General features: G+C 39.0%; 2 protein-coding genes across 6 annotated transcripts; one reads left to right on the forward strand and one right to left on the reverse strand.

Annotated features, from left to right (window-relative positions):
* Nucleotides 1-180: 180 nt before the first annotated feature.
* On the reverse strand, nt 181-15,737 carry lrwd1 (leucine-rich repeats and WD repeat domain containing 1). Of its 5 annotated transcripts, none has more exons than XM_088441010.1 (18): nt 15,699-15,737; nt 15,430-15,497; nt 14,667-14,753; nt 14,355-14,589; nt 13,546-13,665; nt 13,339-13,485; nt 10,342-10,428; nt 9,813-10,163; nt 9,283-9,411; nt 6,779-6,893; nt 6,594-6,688; nt 6,222-6,432; nt 6,064-6,136; nt 2,327-2,470; nt 1,943-2,046; nt 1,674-1,832; nt 781-890; nt 181-695 (listed from the first exon to the last, which is right to left on the reverse strand). In XM_088441010.1, the coding sequence occupies exons 3-18, from the start codon at nt 14,744-14,746 to the stop codon at nt 540-542; spliced, it is 2,316 nt and encodes a 771-aa protein (XP_088297136.1). In that variant the 5' UTR covers nt 14,747-14,753; nt 15,430-15,497; nt 15,699-15,737; the 3' UTR covers nt 181-539. The 5 variants fall into 5 exon arrangements, with proteins under 5 accessions (XP_088297136.1, XP_088297137.1, XP_088297138.1 ...); XM_088441011.1 differs by having other exon boundaries at nt 15,434-15,497; nt 15,699-15,733; XM_088441012.1 differs by lacking the exon at nt 15,430-15,497 and having other exon boundaries at nt 6,788-6,893; nt 15,699-15,731.
* Nucleotides 15,738-16,059: 322 nt separating this feature from the next.
* alkbh4 (alkB homolog 4, lysine demethylase) lies at nt 16,060-18,840 on the forward strand. Its single transcript, XM_088441072.1, has 3 exons — nt 16,060-16,168; nt 17,650-17,829; nt 18,139-18,840. Exons 1-3 carry the CDS (start codon nt 16,067-16,069, stop codon nt 18,658-18,660), a joined length of 804 nt encoding a protein of 267 aa, XP_088297198.1. The 5' UTR covers nt 16,060-16,066; the 3' UTR covers nt 18,661-18,840.
* Nucleotides 18,841-19,343: the final 503 nt, after the last annotated feature.

Raw genomic sequence — 19,343 nt, forward strand, 5'->3', positions numbered from 1 at the left:
TGATTTTTGTTGTGGTCAGACATTTGCCCACAAATAGAAAAAAAAAAAGACACTCGTTTTCACTAAAAAGAAGTGTATCATTATCAAGGCGGTAGTTTTCACTACAGCTCTCCTACTGTAACTAAACCAAAAATAGAGAATCCAAAATTAGAAAACCTCAAAAGACAGTTTATTCACGTGTCAATGTCATTTCATTAAAATGACTTAGAAGGCACAAAAGACAGTAATTATTCAAGTGTTCACATTTCTTGCTGACTTTGCTCTCAAAATTGTTTCTGTAAAAGTGCAGTGACTATGTCTCAATAACATTGCACAATGTACAAGGAAAAGTCATGTTAAAAAAAATAAAGGGAACAAATATATACAGTAATTACTGCGGTGGTATGCAGGTTTGCATACTGCAGCTGCAGCAACGTTACACCGTGTTATATCACTACTGACCTCTCAAAGTTTTGGAAATGAACCAACAAAAAAAAAATTAGGTTGGCACACAAGTGTCAACTCTCACTGCAGACTTCGTGTTGTATTAATAGCTTGTATTAAATTGCTCTGGGCATCCTCTTCCACACCGTTACCATATTTTTGTCACTGAGGGCCACCAGGTACTGGAGGTCGGGGTGCATGGCTACGCTGTTGATGGACGGGCCCTCCACCTGGCCAAGACCCTTGCGGATGGGAACGGGCCACTGGAGCACCTGAGCAGAACCAGCGCCTAGTTAACAGATTTGTGGAATCTACTAGGACGTTTTGTTCTGCGTCCCCTACACTTCCCTTAATTACCTCAGTGGGTTTGATGGGCTTCCCGGTCTGAAAGTTATTCTTTTGGAGGTTGGTGACATGATATGTCCACACCTTGCCTTCATTGTCCCCACACACCACATATGATTGGCCTGAAGGGAGACAGGCAAGTGTAATACATTATGCATTATATCTTGTTTGCTTGTACTGTGGTACATTCTTGAATTGTAATAAGTAAACATGTAGTCTGGCTTGGAGGGTAATGAACAACACAAGTAATTGCTCTTGCTGTTATAATAACCAACGTGACGACTTTCCGACAATTGTAACGCTGAAGGATTAAAAAAAAATCTTAATTGCGATTTTCTTTCATTATTGCAATTGTGACTTCATGTGTTCACTTTTTCAAGGGTCTTTTCCCAAGTACACCCGTTTGCTACAACGTTGTTCCCCAGTACAATACCAGTATGAGTTCTTCAATGAGTACTCAAAGATACCAATTACCAATACATCTAGTTCTTTGACACACAGTGTTCCCTCATTGATCACAGGATGCAGGTTCCAAAATACACCTGCAATAAGTGAAATCAATGAAGCGGAGTTTATTCTATTTGTTTGTTTATTATACAGTATGTTTTAATTAACTAAGTTTTTGTTTTGAATAGATGCATTTTTTTCGTGTATATATACATAGTGATGTCCTACCTAGTCCGAAACCACAACTGGAGAAGTCATACGTACGCATCACTGAGCGTTGCATCACCATCTCATACTACACTCCGGAGCTCTTATACATCAATAAACCTGCATAAGCTAGTGCCAAGTATGTTATTCATCAGATGCCTTAAATTTCGGTGGCTGATATCGCAGCTTTGATACCTAAAAATCAGGCTGGTATTGGTGGTACGCAGGAAGCCAAGGGGTGAGGCGCTTACCAGGACAGGTGCTGAGCGCCAGGTACGGAATCTCTGTGCGGGCCCAGCACAACTCAGCCAGCACGACGGCGGGCACGCAGCCGCTCTTGTTGGGCCGCTGAGATCGCGTCTGGGTCCAGCTCCACAAATAGATGCAGTAGTGCATGAAGTTCTTGGAGGCTGAACAACAACACCCTAACATTAGCTCATTAGCACTATAACAAGGATCTTTATAAAATGTACATACAGTCACACTGATAAGATCCAGTGATTAATGATTGTCCGCTTACCCACGATATTATCAGTGAGGAAACTGAGGCCATCCACAGTGTGGTACTTGAGGTCTTTGTCTTCCTTCTCATAAATAGGGAAGATTACTTCCATTTCTTTAGTCCTTCAGAAGTCAAGTACATGTTAATGACTATTGGGCTGGACCAATGAAAGAGTTCAAACTTTAACCCACAGGTGTCGAACTCCAGTTCTCGAGGGCCGGTATCCTGCAGGTTTTCCGGTTTTCTCTCCTAAACAGACCCGATTAGGATAATTTCCAAGCTCCCCGAAGGCTTACTAATGAGCTCATTTGAATCAGGTGTGTTGAGGAGAGAAAACCGGAAAATCTGCAGGATACCGGCCATTGAGGACTGGAGTTCGACACCTATGCTTTAACCACTGACCTCTTGGTGGGGCTGTTGGGCGCGAGTCGTGTGTTATAGCAGTGCAGACCATCGTCACATGCTGCCAGGAGCTGTGTGTCAAGCTGGGTGGGTGGCAAGGAGATGTGCAGCGGTGTGGAGCTGCATTCCAGTACGAGCAACTGCCTAGAGGCCACACATATGAGAGAAGACTTGGTCAACACATTACATCAATTCAACCAAATATCTCGTTGAATAATCAGAACAAAATTAATTTACATTAATTACTTTAGCATGCATGTGAGATGTGGGATCTATTTTTTGCCTACTTGGGATTCACCGTTACTTTCAACAACTCAATTCACTGCAAAATTATTGGCAATATGTATACTTAGCTTCGTACTTTAGTATCTCTGACTTAGCGTATGCCTTTATATTAGTCGTGCCATGATTAATCGACAATTTGTTCATGATCAAATGAATCATTATATTTAATAATCAATAATTCAGAGTCCTAAAATTGTTCAAATGCTCAGAATTTAAGTCTCTTGACGGGAAATATTCTCAGATTGTTTTCGTCCTGTACTAAAGCAGGAGGATGGATAAGCGGAAAGGGGTAGACAAATTGTGTGTGTGTGTGTTTGGGTGGGAGGTTGTATTCACGCACAAGCAGGGAGCAGAGGAGTGCTTATTCTAGCCCAGATTGATGCTCTTTTAAAAACGCTACTACTGCTTGTGCAAGAGTTTGCGACATCGTTTAGGAAGACAGAGAGACTGGTCAACGGCAACAGATATCTGTTTAGAACAGAGTAGAATAGAATAGAATGCCTTTATCGTCATTGTACACATTTACAACGACATTGTGAGCGCTGCTCCTATTAGTGCATATTAATAACATGATCATTAACCCATGTGGCATTATGTTACAAATTATGGAAATGTGATTTTTTTTTATATCATAAAATAATCAACGGAGGAAAAAAAACTAGGGAGCTGAAATTTACAGCAGATGATTAAAATGTAACATTTCGAAATGCGACAATTCTGACATTTCTATGTGATTGCAGCTGTACGTGTGAGATTTTGTGTGCAAAAATAATCATTGTCCAAATTTTGGACCATATAAAACCATTATATTTACAATTATTGACATGCATTTTATTAGGATTTATGAAATTGATGTTCCTGCAATTTTTGTAACATTCTGTTGAGCGACAGTCAAACTTTGTCAGCAAACAGAAAATTCTTTGTTGACTTGTGTTTCACCTCAAGACAATAGGTGGTGGTAGAAACCAGTTATGTCATCATCACTTCACAGGCTACAAAGAAAGACCATACCATTTTTCAATTTTTTTGTGAGTGTTAATAAATTCAAACTACATATGTATGGATAGAACTGATGCCACTTAACAATGAGTGGTTGAAAGAAAAAAAAACATAAATAACTTTAATTATTATGCCTTTAGAAGCATTTTCAAGATTAGGGTAAAATGCAATATGTATAGTTTGCAAAGTGTGTGCACAAGGGTTAAACAGAATAAATAGTATATAAAGAATAATCTGAATAGAATGAAAATCATAGTTTCAGTGTATTCTTGTTCTTGTTTTGAGCTCTTGAGAGGACGATTGCTGTAGGAATAATTATATATTTATTATACATTTGCTCAAATATATTAAAACTGTTTGCAGTGGGACATTGTACATTTTGTTAAACATATTAGAGGTTGCTAGCCCCATGGAGACCCATGGATGACGTGTGGAAAGAACTGTTGAGTGTTGATGTTGTAAAATGTTTCGACATGCATGACATGTATCTGTGTTCAATAAAGTGCAAAGTTGAACTGGCTGGCAGGCGGGTGACACTATCTACTAGTTTTACTCCGTTTTCCTTGTAATTCGATTGTACGTGCAATTAAAACAATTTTGGTGCCTTTACTTCTTCATGGAGTGGTGTTTTTCTACAAATGTCTAATGGATTAACCAGACAATTACACATCAGTAGCATCAGCAGCAGTTATACAAATGTGATGCAAACATGAATAAAGTACATACATTCTTCTAAACAATATATGTGTTAGAATAATTGTGTATCGGTTAGCCCATATTTGTGTCTGCAACATGTATATTGGTAGACATAGACATGGGTATTTTCAGTTGGAATTGTCATGTCTCCTGCAGCTGTAATGACTCACAGGCATGATGACCTAAGGACCTAATCACAGGCATGATGACCTATTGACAAAATCACAGGCACGATGACCTAATAGGCATGATGACCTAATCACAGGATGGAACAGTATGGGGTTCCTGGGAAAGAAGATAGTGATTGCATGGATTGATAGTGTATATGGACTTTCATCTACTGATAGTGTATATGGACTTGCAACTACGTCCCCCACGATCAGAAATTGATTGTTACCTTGCTGCCAAATGTCTCCCCCAACTTTTCAGAGCAGCAAGTGGTTTTGTAACTAGGGCCAACCCTCATGAATAAAAAGGGGGCGAACAGAAAGTGTCACAAGATCGGAAGCTCTAAGGTACAGGTTCCTGTTTGATCTCCTCGCGAGTAAAAGGCCCTTGTCTTCCTTACTGTTGGTTGCTTATTAAATGTTTTAGGTTGCCTGAACCAGGCAATATGTGTGTGTGTGTGGCGCACCAGATTATGAGGCGCACCCCCAATTAATGACATTTTAAAACCTTTTTCCATATATAAGGCTCACCATCAATTAATGATATGTTTTGAAACTTTTTCAATCACAATATAGTAATACTCAAAGTAATAACAATAATAACTGAAATAATAACTCTAAACAGCATAATAACTCAATGTCAATATGACCAACCTTGTTCAACTGTAAACACACAAAAGAAACAGGTAAAGCTTACTTTATCAGTTCTTTTCCCATCTACGAATTCCAATCTCAATATTGCTCCATATATAAGGCGCACCTGATTATAAGGCGCACCATCAGCTTTTTAAAAAAAAATTAAGGCTTTTAGGTGCACCTTATAGTGCGGAAAATACGGTATATATATATATATATATATATATATATATATATATATATATATATATATATAAGAGCTGGTTGAGAAATCTCTCACCAAACCACCAGACTGATCAAAAATGGAGGTACAATGAATATATATATATATATATATATATATATATATATATATATATATATATATATATATATATATATATATATATATATATATATATATATATATATGTGTGTGTATGTATGTGTATTTGTATATAAGAGGGGAGTTTGAAGAGTTTTATGCATTGAGGACAAGAAGCATTGATAGACGTCCCAAACAAAAGAATTCTACTACCCTGGGATAAAAGTGCTTCAGCATTAATGGCGCTAGTGTGCAATCTTTTAACCAACCAAAATCTAATTCAAACCTATATAAAAGCAAGTCTTGACACTCAAGAGGTCTGAACTTGTGGGGTCCACCAAAATGATCCCCACAAGTGCAAGAGGCAAGTGCTAAGATCGAAGTGCAAAGATAGTACAACCCGGAATTTAGGCCTCACATTGGAGCAAAACCCAAGGGCATGCATGGATAATCTACATCTACATGTACAGTACTATATGACTACAATGGTTTGCCTTTTTTTTGTGCTTTTAAATGTATAAAAATATATAAAACGCCTTACAATGAGGATCACTAGTCATTTTCAATTATTTCCGAGGTGTCATTTGTGTAACTAAACATTTCGGGAATACAGAAACAGAACAGAATACAGAATCAAATAAATCACTCACACAACTTTAAAGTTGTACTTGCTGTCTATCCCACCGATGTCCCACAGCACTATCTTGTTGTCGTAACAGCCCGCTACAAGAGAAAAGAGAACAGATCCCTTTTCAATGTGTTTCTTGTCAAGAAGTTTGATTACACTGAGGCGATGGCAACAGCTAACTGAAAAGGAAGTTCCCCTGGCGGTGGTTGAAGCGAAGAATCGACAACGCCCTGCGGCTGGCCCGGAACTCGCCATAAGCGATGTTGCACCGCGGGTGGATCATCTTGACCAGGCCTCGCTTTCCGCCCGCAGCCAGGATGCTGCAGGGCTGCGCTGAGTCTTTGCTTTCTCGAGACATCAGCACTGTGGACCAGCCTAACGAGAAGAACTCCTGTAAAGACAAAAAGTGAAGTCATGTGTATATTCACATGATATCTTACTTTATGAACATCGTGATTGTGTTACAGTCATAATAGTCTTGGAGGAAAACCCCAATTACAAATTACAATTACATTTGCATAATATAATTAAGAAGCACTGGATTAGACAAACCTCTCCTGTCACTTTATACTTCTTCATCACCATGCCCGCCTCACAGTCGATTATGCACAACGAGTCTCCGCCGCATGTCGCCACCAAGCGACTTCCTGTGCAAAAACCACACACACATGCACACACACAATACTGTTATCGTCACAGGTCAAGCAAATCGCAGCAGGCGTCTTTTGCCCAAATACCCGAGTCACCAGACTGAGGCTGAAAGGCACAGGCCCAAAGCTGAGTGGCGAAGTCTTCTGAGTTGTCCTGCTTGCTGTGACACTGCAGGACGTGAAGAGGTTGGAGACGCAGCGGCTGCACAACAGTCAACATGGAGGAACTTAGCAGTGATTGTAAGCTTTTAACAGACAAGAGAACATTTTTGAGAAAATATAATCTCAAAATGTCCCAATTTGCTGAATACCAAATCGCAATCTAGTACACCCTGTGTCACGGGGGTGCGATGCAGGGAGGTAGGCTGGTGTGGTTGCGGAGGTGGGTGAGGACACAAATGCAGGGAGGCGTCGGAACAAGGAATGGGTGAAGCGATCCATGTTTATTACAACAAAGGGCTGGCAGGAACAAAAGCAGGGAAAAACATGACGGCAAAAAACTCCAAGGAAAGGCGCAGGCAAAACAGAAAACAAACACTAACGGGCAGGTGGGACGGGCAATGCAGGACTAGACGGGACTGACAGACGACGGGTGAGACACGACTATGAGACGACAATGGTCTGACACGGGCTGTAACGAAAACTCGGCTTAAATACACACAAACTAATTAGACAGATGCGCGACAGCTGGGAAGGGAGCAACAGGCCGGGGAAGCGGATTGGTGGACACACAAGGAGTAGGTAATGCGGACAGGTGGACCAAAACAAAACTAACCCAGGGAGACACGAGAGGAGCAGAAGCGGGAACTATATAAACAGGAAACAACAGAACCCCTCAAAATAAACCCACAACCCAAAATCCAACAAACCAGTACACCCTAATCAGGGTCAGAGTCAAACTGTTGTTGTGGCACTGCCAGAACCAACACTGGCTATGTTATTGCTGGTGTTGGGCCAATAACGTTTTTGTCAATATAATAGTATTCAAAAATATATTCATTTAGCCATTATTTGGTTGGGCATCATTGGGGAGATTCAGGCCCTTCAATTTGATTCTAGTTGCTAACAATTCTTGAATCGAATTCATAACAAAATATAAATAAGAGATAATAATTATATATGAATACATTTTACAAATAATTTAAAATGAAGGAAGTTATCTTGAGTTATTTTTGGATTAATTATATGAAATTTCACAAACTTTTTAATGTTTGTGAACCTTGCATTGAGTTACATTGAGTTACTTGAATGGCTACTTTTACCCAGTACAACAATTTCATCAGCGTTGGTTTTTGAGAACCTTGAAAAAATACCACAATACTGTAAAATAATGCAGACTGACTGATTGGCACATTTTTTTGTTTTTTGTTTTTGTTCAGAAATAATTAAGACAAAAAAAAAAAGACAAAACAAAGCTGAGGGGCCAGAAAATGTATCTAATCTTAGGCAGTGTTGGGCAAGTTATTTAAAAAATGATGCATTACTTATTACTAATTACTTTCAATTCAAAGTAATTAGTTACCTCACAATATCACTGTATTTGAAATGTAATGCATTGCACTACTATTGCATTACTTTTATATTATTCCTCCGATCTTGGGGTGTTTTTAGCGAATGGGGGGGGGGGGGGACACCACTATCAGGCTAAAATTGCATTGTAATGTATTGTGTTACTATTATTATTTGTAACGAGTAAAATATTTTTTTGTGTGTGTAATTTAGTAGTAGTGTAGTGTATTACACTACTGTGTTACAGCAAAAAGTAATGCATTACAGTAATTACTGTACATTACATTTGTAATGCATCGCTCCCTACCTACACTGATCTTAGGTATGATTAGGCATATAGATATGAATGCTGCAGCTGTGTGTCCTATAGCTAAATAATAGCTTAGTATATGCATTTCTGTATTGTCTCACTGTTTTAGTTTCTGTTATACTTGTTGACTCACTGTGAAGGTCTTAACTGCTTCCTGGAATATGATGTGTGCCAGGGTGCAGAGTAAGATGAAGCTTCAGTGCCAGGAAAGGTCACTGTGACACGACGGCCTAGCTCAAGTCACTTATCTAATCGCGTGCCAAAGAGGCCTACTCTATTGGCATGAGGAGAAAAAGTCTGGATCTGTACTGGTTCTAATGCAAGTCGCCAGCTCGGCTGCCATTCGGCAAGATCACCGACCCTATAAAGGCTGTCAAAATTGGGTCTGGGTTGGTGCCGTTACTAAGGAGATCTGCGGGAAGGAATCCGTGACTGTCAATGGTGTTCCCCTTACCAGATGGAGAGCAGAGAAGTAGGGGCAAGCTGCCGTGCATCAGCAGCTTCAGAAAGAGAGAGGCTATGTGTTGTGCACGCATGGTCTTTCTTCGTCAGTGTTTCTTCTACATGGCTAACTACAAAATGCCCACTAATGTCTCAAGTCAAGTCAATTTTACTTGTATAGCCCTATATCACCATAGTATCAAAAAAGCTTCCCTCACGGGTGAAAAAGAAATCAAACAGAACATCGCAAATACACAACGGACTCCCCTGAACAAAGCTCTCAGCAGAGGAAGGAAAAACTCAAAAACCCCATCTGGAGAAAAAAAGAAACCTTCAGAAGGGACCGCAGGTGGGAGGAGCCTCCTTCCGGGCTCAACAGGTTGCAATAGATGTCGAGTGCCAAGATGACTTGATGGCAGGCGATACAATCGGGTAAGATCCTCCTAACAGAGGGTCCATCCTAATAGAAACGCCGTAGCGGAGGTAGTCCATTTCAAAACCTGCATCGGTCAAGCCATTTTGGCTAAGCAAGACAGCAAATCACATACAACCCAGACAAATGAGCCACCATTGGAAAGGCCAGGAAGTCTTCCAATGAGCACACTAGGTCTTCATAGAGTAGCTTGAATTAGTCAAATGATATGGACCAAAAGCAAATGTCCACAACAGTGGAGATGAATAGGCTGGGTTTCAAAATGATTTATATACCTTAAGTTAAATAGGAAAGGTTTAAAATAGTGCAATATGGATGTTTTTAATGAAACACACTAAATTAGAATACAATTGGATAAATACCAGAGGTAGTTCATTAAAATATTAGCTCTAAGACCAAAACAAAACAGATATGTTGTGTTTGAATACCTGTGTCTTGTTGACGCTTTTTAATCCGTCGTCATTCATCTCCACCTCTAGTTCATCCTTTGCTTCCTTTACCACCACTTTTCTCCGTGGTGTCGAATACTCAATGGTGGCCTTTTTCTTTGAAGAGGCATGCGTCAGTGTCAATAGAGACTTAGTCCCTGTGGCAGGAGAGACAGGAACCGCCGGTTCTGTGCCGGTGGCGCTTGTCCCGCTTTTTGGCCTGAGCCTCAATTTAGTAGGGCTGTCCTCATTCACGGCCGGATCAGATCGCTTCTTTTTACAAGGGGTAAGGCGCAAGTCACTGTTTGTCAGCACCAGGGGTTGCATCCTTTTCATGGGGCTCAGGACCTCCTGGATGATAAGCGCACAGCATGAATGTGAAGCCTGACGATTTTTGTGAATTCAAACATACTGGATTGTATGTAATTCATGCCTCGCATTACAATTATCTGTCGCATAGGTTTTATAAGAAGAAAAGGAAAGGATAACTGTATGTTGAATTTTTCTCTCTTTTTTTTTTTTGTCTTACATTTGTTTCCTTTGGCATGTCCTCAATTGACACATCCTCCTTTGTTTCCGTGAGGGAGCGCAGAAACTCCCTGGCCATGATTTCAACCTAACAGACACATGTTGAAAAGCATGAAGTTGAAGTTCTTGAAGGAAGGGCTGTCAAAAGGTTTTATGTGATGACTTATTTAGGTAGCATTCATTTGTACTATTATTACATGTTTTTAAGGCACAGCTGTAAAAACATACTAGGCCATTAAGAGAATACGCACAAGTACTAATGCACCCTCTGGTGACTAACTGCGGTATAGCATGGGAATTAATCAAATACTGTACTGTACTAATAGTTGAACTTGCCGATGAATGGAAAGTTTAAAATTGACTCCACTACAATATGCTTCAACATTCTGCAATTTTGATGAATTCACAATTTTCTATTGAGAAAATGTCCACATTAAATGAAGTAACTGAACATATTTCCTACACTAAAATTCAGCTTTTCGCCTTCTCATAGTCTCACATTTCCAAGTTCATATTTGTTTTGAATTTTTCATTATAGTTTCATTAGTTTTAACTTTATTACAACCATTTCCAAGGTTACTTGTTAAGTCACTGTGCATTGTTTAATAAAGTACAATTCTCAAACAACAAACCCCAGCTCATCTGTTCTTACACATGTACAGTATAAAACAGTGGCGGTCCGTGCATTTCACTAAGGCCTTCAGTGATTCGGCCCCCTAAGAAGCACACGTACGCATTACTGGCTATTTTCCGGAGCACTTAAACATCAATAAACCCGCAACAGCAACTGAAACTTATCATTATATGTGATACTGCCAGAACTTAAATAATAATTTAAAATTATTTGTCCACAAAGTTTTATGAACTCCAAGTGTCATGTCGGTGTGCCATGTTGGCGACAAATGTGAGAAGGTGGATTCAAAATGCAGGGAGGCAGGATGACATGGGCTCAATAAAACTATTTATTACTCGCAGAAGCTAAGCAAAACACGACAGAGGTACCCTAGAGCTGGAACACGCTCATGACAGGTGAAAAAAAATTACACTAAAGACAGACCCCAGAGAAAACCAACAAGAACCCAAAATTAAAAAAGGTCAAATTCCACAAAATAAAGTCACAACAGGAAAAACCCAGACAGGATGTGACACCAAAAGCAGGCAAGCTTTAACAAGATTGTACGCTAAATTACAAATCGCACTTTAATATAATAACATAATTTTATTTCTTTACCACTAATTGAATGTGAACAAAAGCAAATTTCGAAAAGATATGAAAAAAAAAATCAAATGCTCAACTCACCAAAACGCGTCTCCAACTCCTTTCAATACAAAATCCATTATTCTTTTTTTTCCCTCAGAAAGACTTCAATGACTTGCTTATAGAGTTTCTGCATTTCATTTCCATTAATAAATCCTTTTGTATTGACATGGACGCCAAAGCTGAAAGTCGCGTCAGACCAATTTCCGTTTTGTTCTTCTTCAGCCATTGAGGGTTAAAAAAAAAAAAAGGCAAGATTTGAACTTTCTGCTAAATGTCCGCGGGTCTGGCTTCGATGTACACTATGCCTCATGGTTGCCATTAGCTTAAGGTTGAGCAACATGTTTTTTTCTTTTTTCAATAATTTTATTTAACTACTTCCAATGTTAAACATGGTGGATCAATACAGCCCCACCTTTGTGCAGAGAGCAACCAGTCACTTCACGTTCAACGCGAGGCCTCTAGATGGCGAACTTATGGCTTGATTGACTATTCCAGCTGTCTATTAAGCATTAGGGCCACTGACATATCCATCTACGCTTGTGCAGAAGCCTGCGCCATGTTGACGCGAATGCCCTGGCTTCTAGCGAAGGCAAATTTCACACAGCATAGCGAAACAAGTTAGTTGAATTCTAATTGACTAAGAACTCTAAATACAACTCTAACTACAGTACTGCAAGGAGCATAACCAAATGGGTATAAAATGACACGAAAAGAACAGAATATGGAGAATAATTTCATATATAAAATATATATATTTAATAAAAAGAAATGTAAAATGAAATTGTCTTTTATGATAGTTATTATAATATGATAGTTTATTATACTTATGATAATATCAGGTTATTTTAGGCTAGCAGAGAAGGCCTTGCTGGCCTTGACGGACCACCACTGGCATAGCATAATAAATACTGGGGGTGGGAATCTTTGACTGTCTCACGGTTTGATTCTAATTTATAAAATAAAATGAACAAAAAAAAGGTAGAACAAGATACATTGTCACTCCATAGGAATTTGCAGTACCAAAATATTCCGTGACAAACTGTTGCCCAAATGAAAAATACAAATATTTTTCAGTACATTTATGACAAAAAGGTATGAAAATACACTTTTTCAAGTGAACAGCTAAATTGAGAGCCTGAGCAAAGGAAACGTGTAAAATTGCGAGCACATAGGGAGCATTGCAACTAACAATTGTAACATATTACTTGATACAGTCATGCATGTAATGAAAGTAATGTGCTTGTGAATTCATTCGAGGGTTTGTATACATTATTTTGTATTTTATCTCATTTTGTTTTAATTTGGGAACATGGTAAAATTTTGTGTTGTGTTGATGACGGACCATTTGCGTTCTGTTCTGTATGAATATTTGTTCCTGGAGTTTGCGCATTTAATTCACGGGTGTTCGCGGGATATTTAAATGTGCCTTGAAACAAGCGTAGTTACCTGTGAGGGAAAGATGAAAATTAAAGACGTGACTAAACGCTATTCCTGTCATTGAATCGCTTTAGTAGGAAGACGGCAAAACCAAACAGTCGCACCATACATCATTTATTTATCATTCTTAACATCGGAGTGAAGGTAAATACTAATTACTTCACACTATTAATGTCCAAAGTACACTGTGGCAACAAAAGTGAGTAGATTTCTCTACACTTAAAGTGATCCTACAGTATTATCAAGGAAGTACAAAGACAGTAAATGGGAAAAAAATTACCATCCAGTGTTTGTCATTACCTTCCATCTTGTGAAGTTACTGACTGAACTGGGACCGTATTTCACCTGCTTCCGTGCCGCATCAACAAAGTCCTGCTCCAGAGCGGCCATTTTGTCTGCAGTGGCGGGATCTGGGAGGCTGTAGCTCCTTCCCCACAGGGCAGTGATCTAAGAAACAGGCTGTCAGGGATCTACTGGAAGTGTCAAAAAGAAACTAAGTTTCCGTACCCTGGTCCTCAGGTTCTCCGTGAACACAAAGCGCACATGGTTGGCTGTGCTCGTGATGTCTTTGCCGTTGTAACTCCGCAATTTAGGCAGCAGCGTCATTAGCTTGTAATTGTCACTCACCTGTGGAAGTTAACATTAGAATAATAAAAAGTGTCATAACAACAAGAAAAGAATGAAATTGCACAGGGTAACAGGAATATTGTCAAAATGCTGCTGCACGGATTTTAACTGGCTCAAGTAAATATGAGCATATTTCACCAATTTTAGTTTCACTTCATTGGCTGCCTGTCCATTTTAGGATTCGTTTTAAAATTCTCTTATTTGCTTTTAAAGCCTTGAATGGCGTTTCCCCACCTTATCTGGTTGAGCTGCTGCACCCATATTCCACTAGCCGTTCTCTCAGGTCAGCTGCTCCTGAGAGTGCCTAAAACTAAACTTAAGCTCAAAGGCGATCCAGCATTCGCTGTCGCAGCTCCAAAACTGTGGAATGAACTGCCGCAGTATGTTAGACAGGCCTCCTCTTTATCTGTTTCAAAAGTCTTTTTAAAACCCACCTTTTCTCCATGGCTTTCGACACCCTGCAGTGTTGACTTTGATTTTATTTGATCGAATTTTATTTATTTTACGCAATTTTACTATTTTATTGTGTTTTTACAGTGTTACCTATTTATTGTTTTAATTTTCCTGTTCAGCACTTTGGAAACCTTGTGTTTGTTAAAATTGTGCAATATAAATAAAGTGGATCGGATTGGACGCAGCTCGGAAGTTAGCATTCCATAAACCTCTTCTTTTTTTCCGCTCTCTCTTACAGTGATATAAAGGTTGTCCTCCATCTTGACCTCCTCCAAACTGCACAGAGAAGCCATAGAGGTGACGTCTTCCATTTGATTGTCGTTCAGGTTTAGGAAGCGCAGCGCCGGGAGCTCCAAGTTTTTGGGGAAGTCTTGTAGTCTGTTCCCAGACAGATCCCAGCGTTCTAGGGACCGAAGTCGAGAGAGCAGCTGGACCGGCAAGTCTGAACATTTCAGTCCGAGCTTGGAGAGACTACAAAAGAGATTCAATTTTTTTTTTGTCTGAAAAGGGCTGGGTAGGTGGTTAAATAAATCATATAACATCCTTACTTTAGTGTCTTGATCTCTTCAAGTCTTCTGGTTTTTGGAGTGCCTTTCTCCAGAAGAATCTTCTCCGTTATCTTTAACATTGCTTCTCTGCAGAAAAAGCATCCCACTTAAATGACGAGGTTCAAGAACCACCTATGTGTTGTAGTTGTGATTAACTGCCCCAACAAAAATTATTTAAACATTTCAAGAGATATGTAGTGTCTTTGCACACCTTCAGTCAAACAACACAATTACCTCTTAACCCATTGCAACCCATCGGTCACAAAAGTGACCGTAAATAAAATTCAATTTATGAGGCTCTATAAATGATTTTTCAATCATTTTTCATGAAGTACTGAAATACTACACTAATGTGTAGATGAAATGTGTGCAATGTCACATGTTTAGACAATATTGTCACATGACCAGACCTGTTTACTTTGTGTTTGCACGTCGAAATATGATAGCCCCAAAGTTCCCAAACAAAAGATAAGTAAATCATCTTAAAATTCTCATTTTCGTAAACACGATCTTTAAGATGATATATGCATTTGCACTCAAATTGGTTTGGTGTGTTTGCACAATGAGTAATTATATTGTTGTGACCAGTCATAAAACACTTCTTTTCATCAACTATTTCACTTTTTTTTTTAAGTTCTTGATTATTTCAATGGGTTACCAATGGCTATGATTTGGATGTTTTCATGTGACTTATTTGAACGATCTTGGGTAGATAATGGTGAAAAAATATGCGAAGGGGGGTGGTGGTAGTATTAATTCTCACCTACTGGATTCAATCTGAGCTATTTTCTCTCTTCATTACGATTTCCTTTTTTAAAAACTTCGTTCAGTCTGTAAACACACACACAGTAAGTAATCAGTGAGCAGTGAGATAGAATTTAGAGCCATTTTCCTACCGCTTGATAGTAATGTATGAATGTATAATTCAACATAGTTATAACTCGTCGCATCCCAAACAAGGCATATTTCGCCTGTTTTGCACTGAGAATTAAAAACTATTACAAGTAAGTAACGTAAGCCTTTTGTACTTACTTGAGCAACCACAAGGAAAGACTCCACCGCAGATTAAAAACTTTCCCGGGGTAGTACAAATGACGTACTTCCGGTGGGGAAAGTTCAAGGGGAGGCCCTTTCCTTGGAAAACTTTATTGATTTACATTTGAAACAATAAAACGAGTGTGCTTTTTCGTATCTTAAATACGCAATAAAATGTCTTTATTCTTTGAAACATATGTTTCAAACAATATCAGCCCATTTTGATTCGTTATCACATTTAGTGACATTTAGACTTGAGTATGTTGTAAGTATCAAGTTGACTACCTAAATTATTCGGTAGGTGGCGGTAGCTGTGATTGTCTGAGGTGTCGCCCACGTAACGTTTAATAGAAGAAGATGCAGGTATGATGTTGACGATGGTTCCTGGTCGTGTCGCTTGTGCTTGCAAAGGTATTCGGCACTGTCTTCTCTGTGAGAAGTTAGAGATCACCTTTCCTGATGAGAAGGTAAACAGCTGTTGTAGTTTTGTTGTTATGTATTAACATGTTTTGTTTCTTGCGAACAACTTAGCCTTGAATAGCGGGCTACGGTTGCCCTCGTGGAACAATCCGGACGACGTCGCGTTATTAGTCACTCAACTGTCAATATGTTATTTATTGTTTTCTATTGAAACTCTGTTATTTCGGACTGACATCGCTAACAGCCACTAATAGTATTGATAGTCACTATTGTAAATGTCCTCTAGAATTTTAGGACTGGATAAAATAAAAATTACATTCAGAATCATAAAATTTAGCGCACGATTTCATTTTATTTTTAAAATTTACAATTCAACCAAAACAACGAAGACCAACACAAAAGCTACAAAAAACAAATATTTCTTAAAATACGGGTCGTTACAGTAATTAGGCAAAGGATCAGTTCTGTCAAAAAATCTGTCATCCTTTTAAAAACTAATTAAACCAATGAAAAAAAAAGATAAAACAGTATTCTCTACAGTGTGGCCTTAAACTTAAAAGTAAAAACTGGTAACTACACACAACAATGCCTAATGTATGTTCCCTTGGCAATAGATTGTAATAGGAAAACATGACCACTAGGAAGCATACTCATCTGCACATATAGTTCATGTGTGCCATCGGCCAAGACTGCAAATCACATCCACTACGGAGAATTAATTTACTTCAAATAGTTTTGGAACTTTGCACTCTGTCCATCCAACCATCCCTTTTAACTGCTTGAAAAATCATTTTCTGTGATGGTTACACACATAAAACAAAATCCATATTTGACCAAATGTCATTTGTCACATACCTTTAAAGTAAAAAGCAAGGTTTTGCTGATCTTAAATGACTAAATAAGGCATTTTACGGGGAAATTAAAAAAAAATCTATTTAGCATTACTTGCTTAAACCAATCAGAGTGATATTGTCACATTGCGATTGGTTGCTTGAATGAAAAGGCATCCCAGAATAATTTGCTCAACTATTGCAAGCAATACTTCATTCTAAACATTTCTTTTTTACTTTAGGTCTGTACAATAAATGTGCTGTGCAAGATTGTGTGCAAACCATGACTCCGAAACGCTGTGCAAAGATTGACATCTCAGTCTTGCTGGTTACATCAATAAAGGAAGGAAGGAAGTGTTACAAAGTGTAACACATTAAGAACATTTTGTCTCTTAACAGTAGCAGTTGCAGCCTATTGCTCTAGCACTTACAGTAACCACTTATTAATGGGACCATGTATGCCTGTTACCTATTTGGACTGCATTTACACTTTATGCTCCCGTGTAATTTAAAAAATTTAGAATATTTAACAGGCTAAGGTGATATACCGTTACCAGCAGTGAGAGGTGGTGATTAAAATGTTCTTTTGTCTGTCTCTTAGCAAGGCAAACAAAGCAGATCAATCAAGTTCGATATTACTATTTTAACAAACAAACACACTTTCTAGGATGACTTTTTTTTTTTTTACCTCACTGTAGGTTGTGCAATTTTTCCTGTACAACCCAGAGACAAAACTCGCTGTTGGCAAACTGGCATCATTTCCTTTTCCCGGAGTGCTGCTGTGGAAAGACTTCCTATCAGAAGAAGAGGAAAAGGAGCTGATTCGCTGCATGGACAAGGATATCTGGACTCAATCCCAATCGGGTCGAAAGAAACAGGTGCGGATTGTGTCAAACAAGTTCTTTGAAGAGTATGGAAAAAAAATTGTGATTAAGGTCTATAATTTATTGATGTCAATTTTTTATTCTCCCCTATAAATATCTGAGAAAACCCTCTCTCAGAGGTTTTTTTTTTTTAATTGTGTTGTGGGTGCAGTTGCAATAAATTAATTGGAAAAAAATAATGTGATTAAAACGTTCTCGACTGTAAATGATTGCATTTAATCTGTTATTTTGACACATAGTATGACAAACGTTATTATCATCAAATCGGTGATGATGATAATAACTGCAAGTTACTTATTACAGGACTATGGCCCAAAAGTGAACTTTAAGAAGAAGAAAGTGCGTCCCGCCAATTTTAGTGGACTTCCTGCATTAAGTAAAAAACTAGTGCTACGAATGCAAGAAGAAGAAAGTCTGGCAGACTTCCAGCCTGTTGAGCAATGCAATCTAGACTACCACCCGGACCGCGGCTCCGCCATTGACCCTCACCTGGACGACAGTTGGCTGTGGGGGGAGCGCCTGGTCACCGTCAACATGCTGTCGGACACAACGCTGACCATGTCGCTGGAACGGGGTTTGCCGCAATTGGGACTCTCAGGGGAAGTCAACGTAGCTGTGCCGCTACCGTGCAGATCTTTGGTGGTGTTGTACGGAGAGGCGCGGCATAGATGGAAACACAGCATTCTCCGGAAAGATATTCGGCAACGGCGAGTTTGCAGCACCTACAGGGAACTGTCGACTGAGTTCCTCCCTGGTGGCCAGCACGCTGAGCTGGGAGCTCAGCTACTCAAAATTGCTGGCAGCTTCAACGGAGCTCCTATTTAGACTCTCCAGAGAACTACCTTGATTTTTTTTTTTTTGTGTTTTTAGCCCCAAGTTGCCATTCTGTCAGAATGGCACACAAATCATAGTATTCAAATGGTAAATTCAACTTGCCTTTGATGTGCAACAGTGGATATCTGAAGAAAGTTTGGCTCTTGAAATGCAGTTTCAGTTCAAAGGGTATCACGTTTAGAATGTGTTTTTTGTTCAAAAGCAGTTTTTTTTTTTTTTTTTTTTTTTTAACCAACAAGTTCATTGAAATCTGTATTTCTTCTACATGCATTTAAATCCCAGCCGCCTCTGCTAGGGCTGAATGATTTTTGGAGCAAAACCATGATCTCAGAAAATGCTGTTTCGAGATCGTCAAAGCTGTTTTTTGGCTTAGGGTCCAATCAGCGGCATGCTACAGGTCACACAAACTAGCTCCAAACAGATTGGGGGAAAAAAGTGTCGTATCTTTGTCATCATCACTGTTGCGCACACTCCCAGACGTCATTTCCTCAATGCTCAGCGCTTAACTAGAGTGCACAGCAGCAGCACAGACTTCATACTGTATATGTCTAAATCCATGTATAGCGGCAGTAAAAAAACAAAAAACTATATATTATATATACACACACACACACACACACATTATATGCATATATATTTTTTTGTATATTTTTCTGCTAAATGTCTGCGGGTCT

Source organism: Hippichthys cyanospilos, chromosome 18 (genome assembly GCF_059441005.1).
Source record: "Hippichthys cyanospilos isolate Australia breed blue-spotted pipefish chromosome 18, RoL_Hcya_1.0, whole genome shotgun sequence".
Lineage (NCBI taxonomy): Eukaryota > Metazoa > Chordata > Actinopteri > Syngnathiformes > Syngnathidae > Hippichthys > Hippichthys cyanospilos.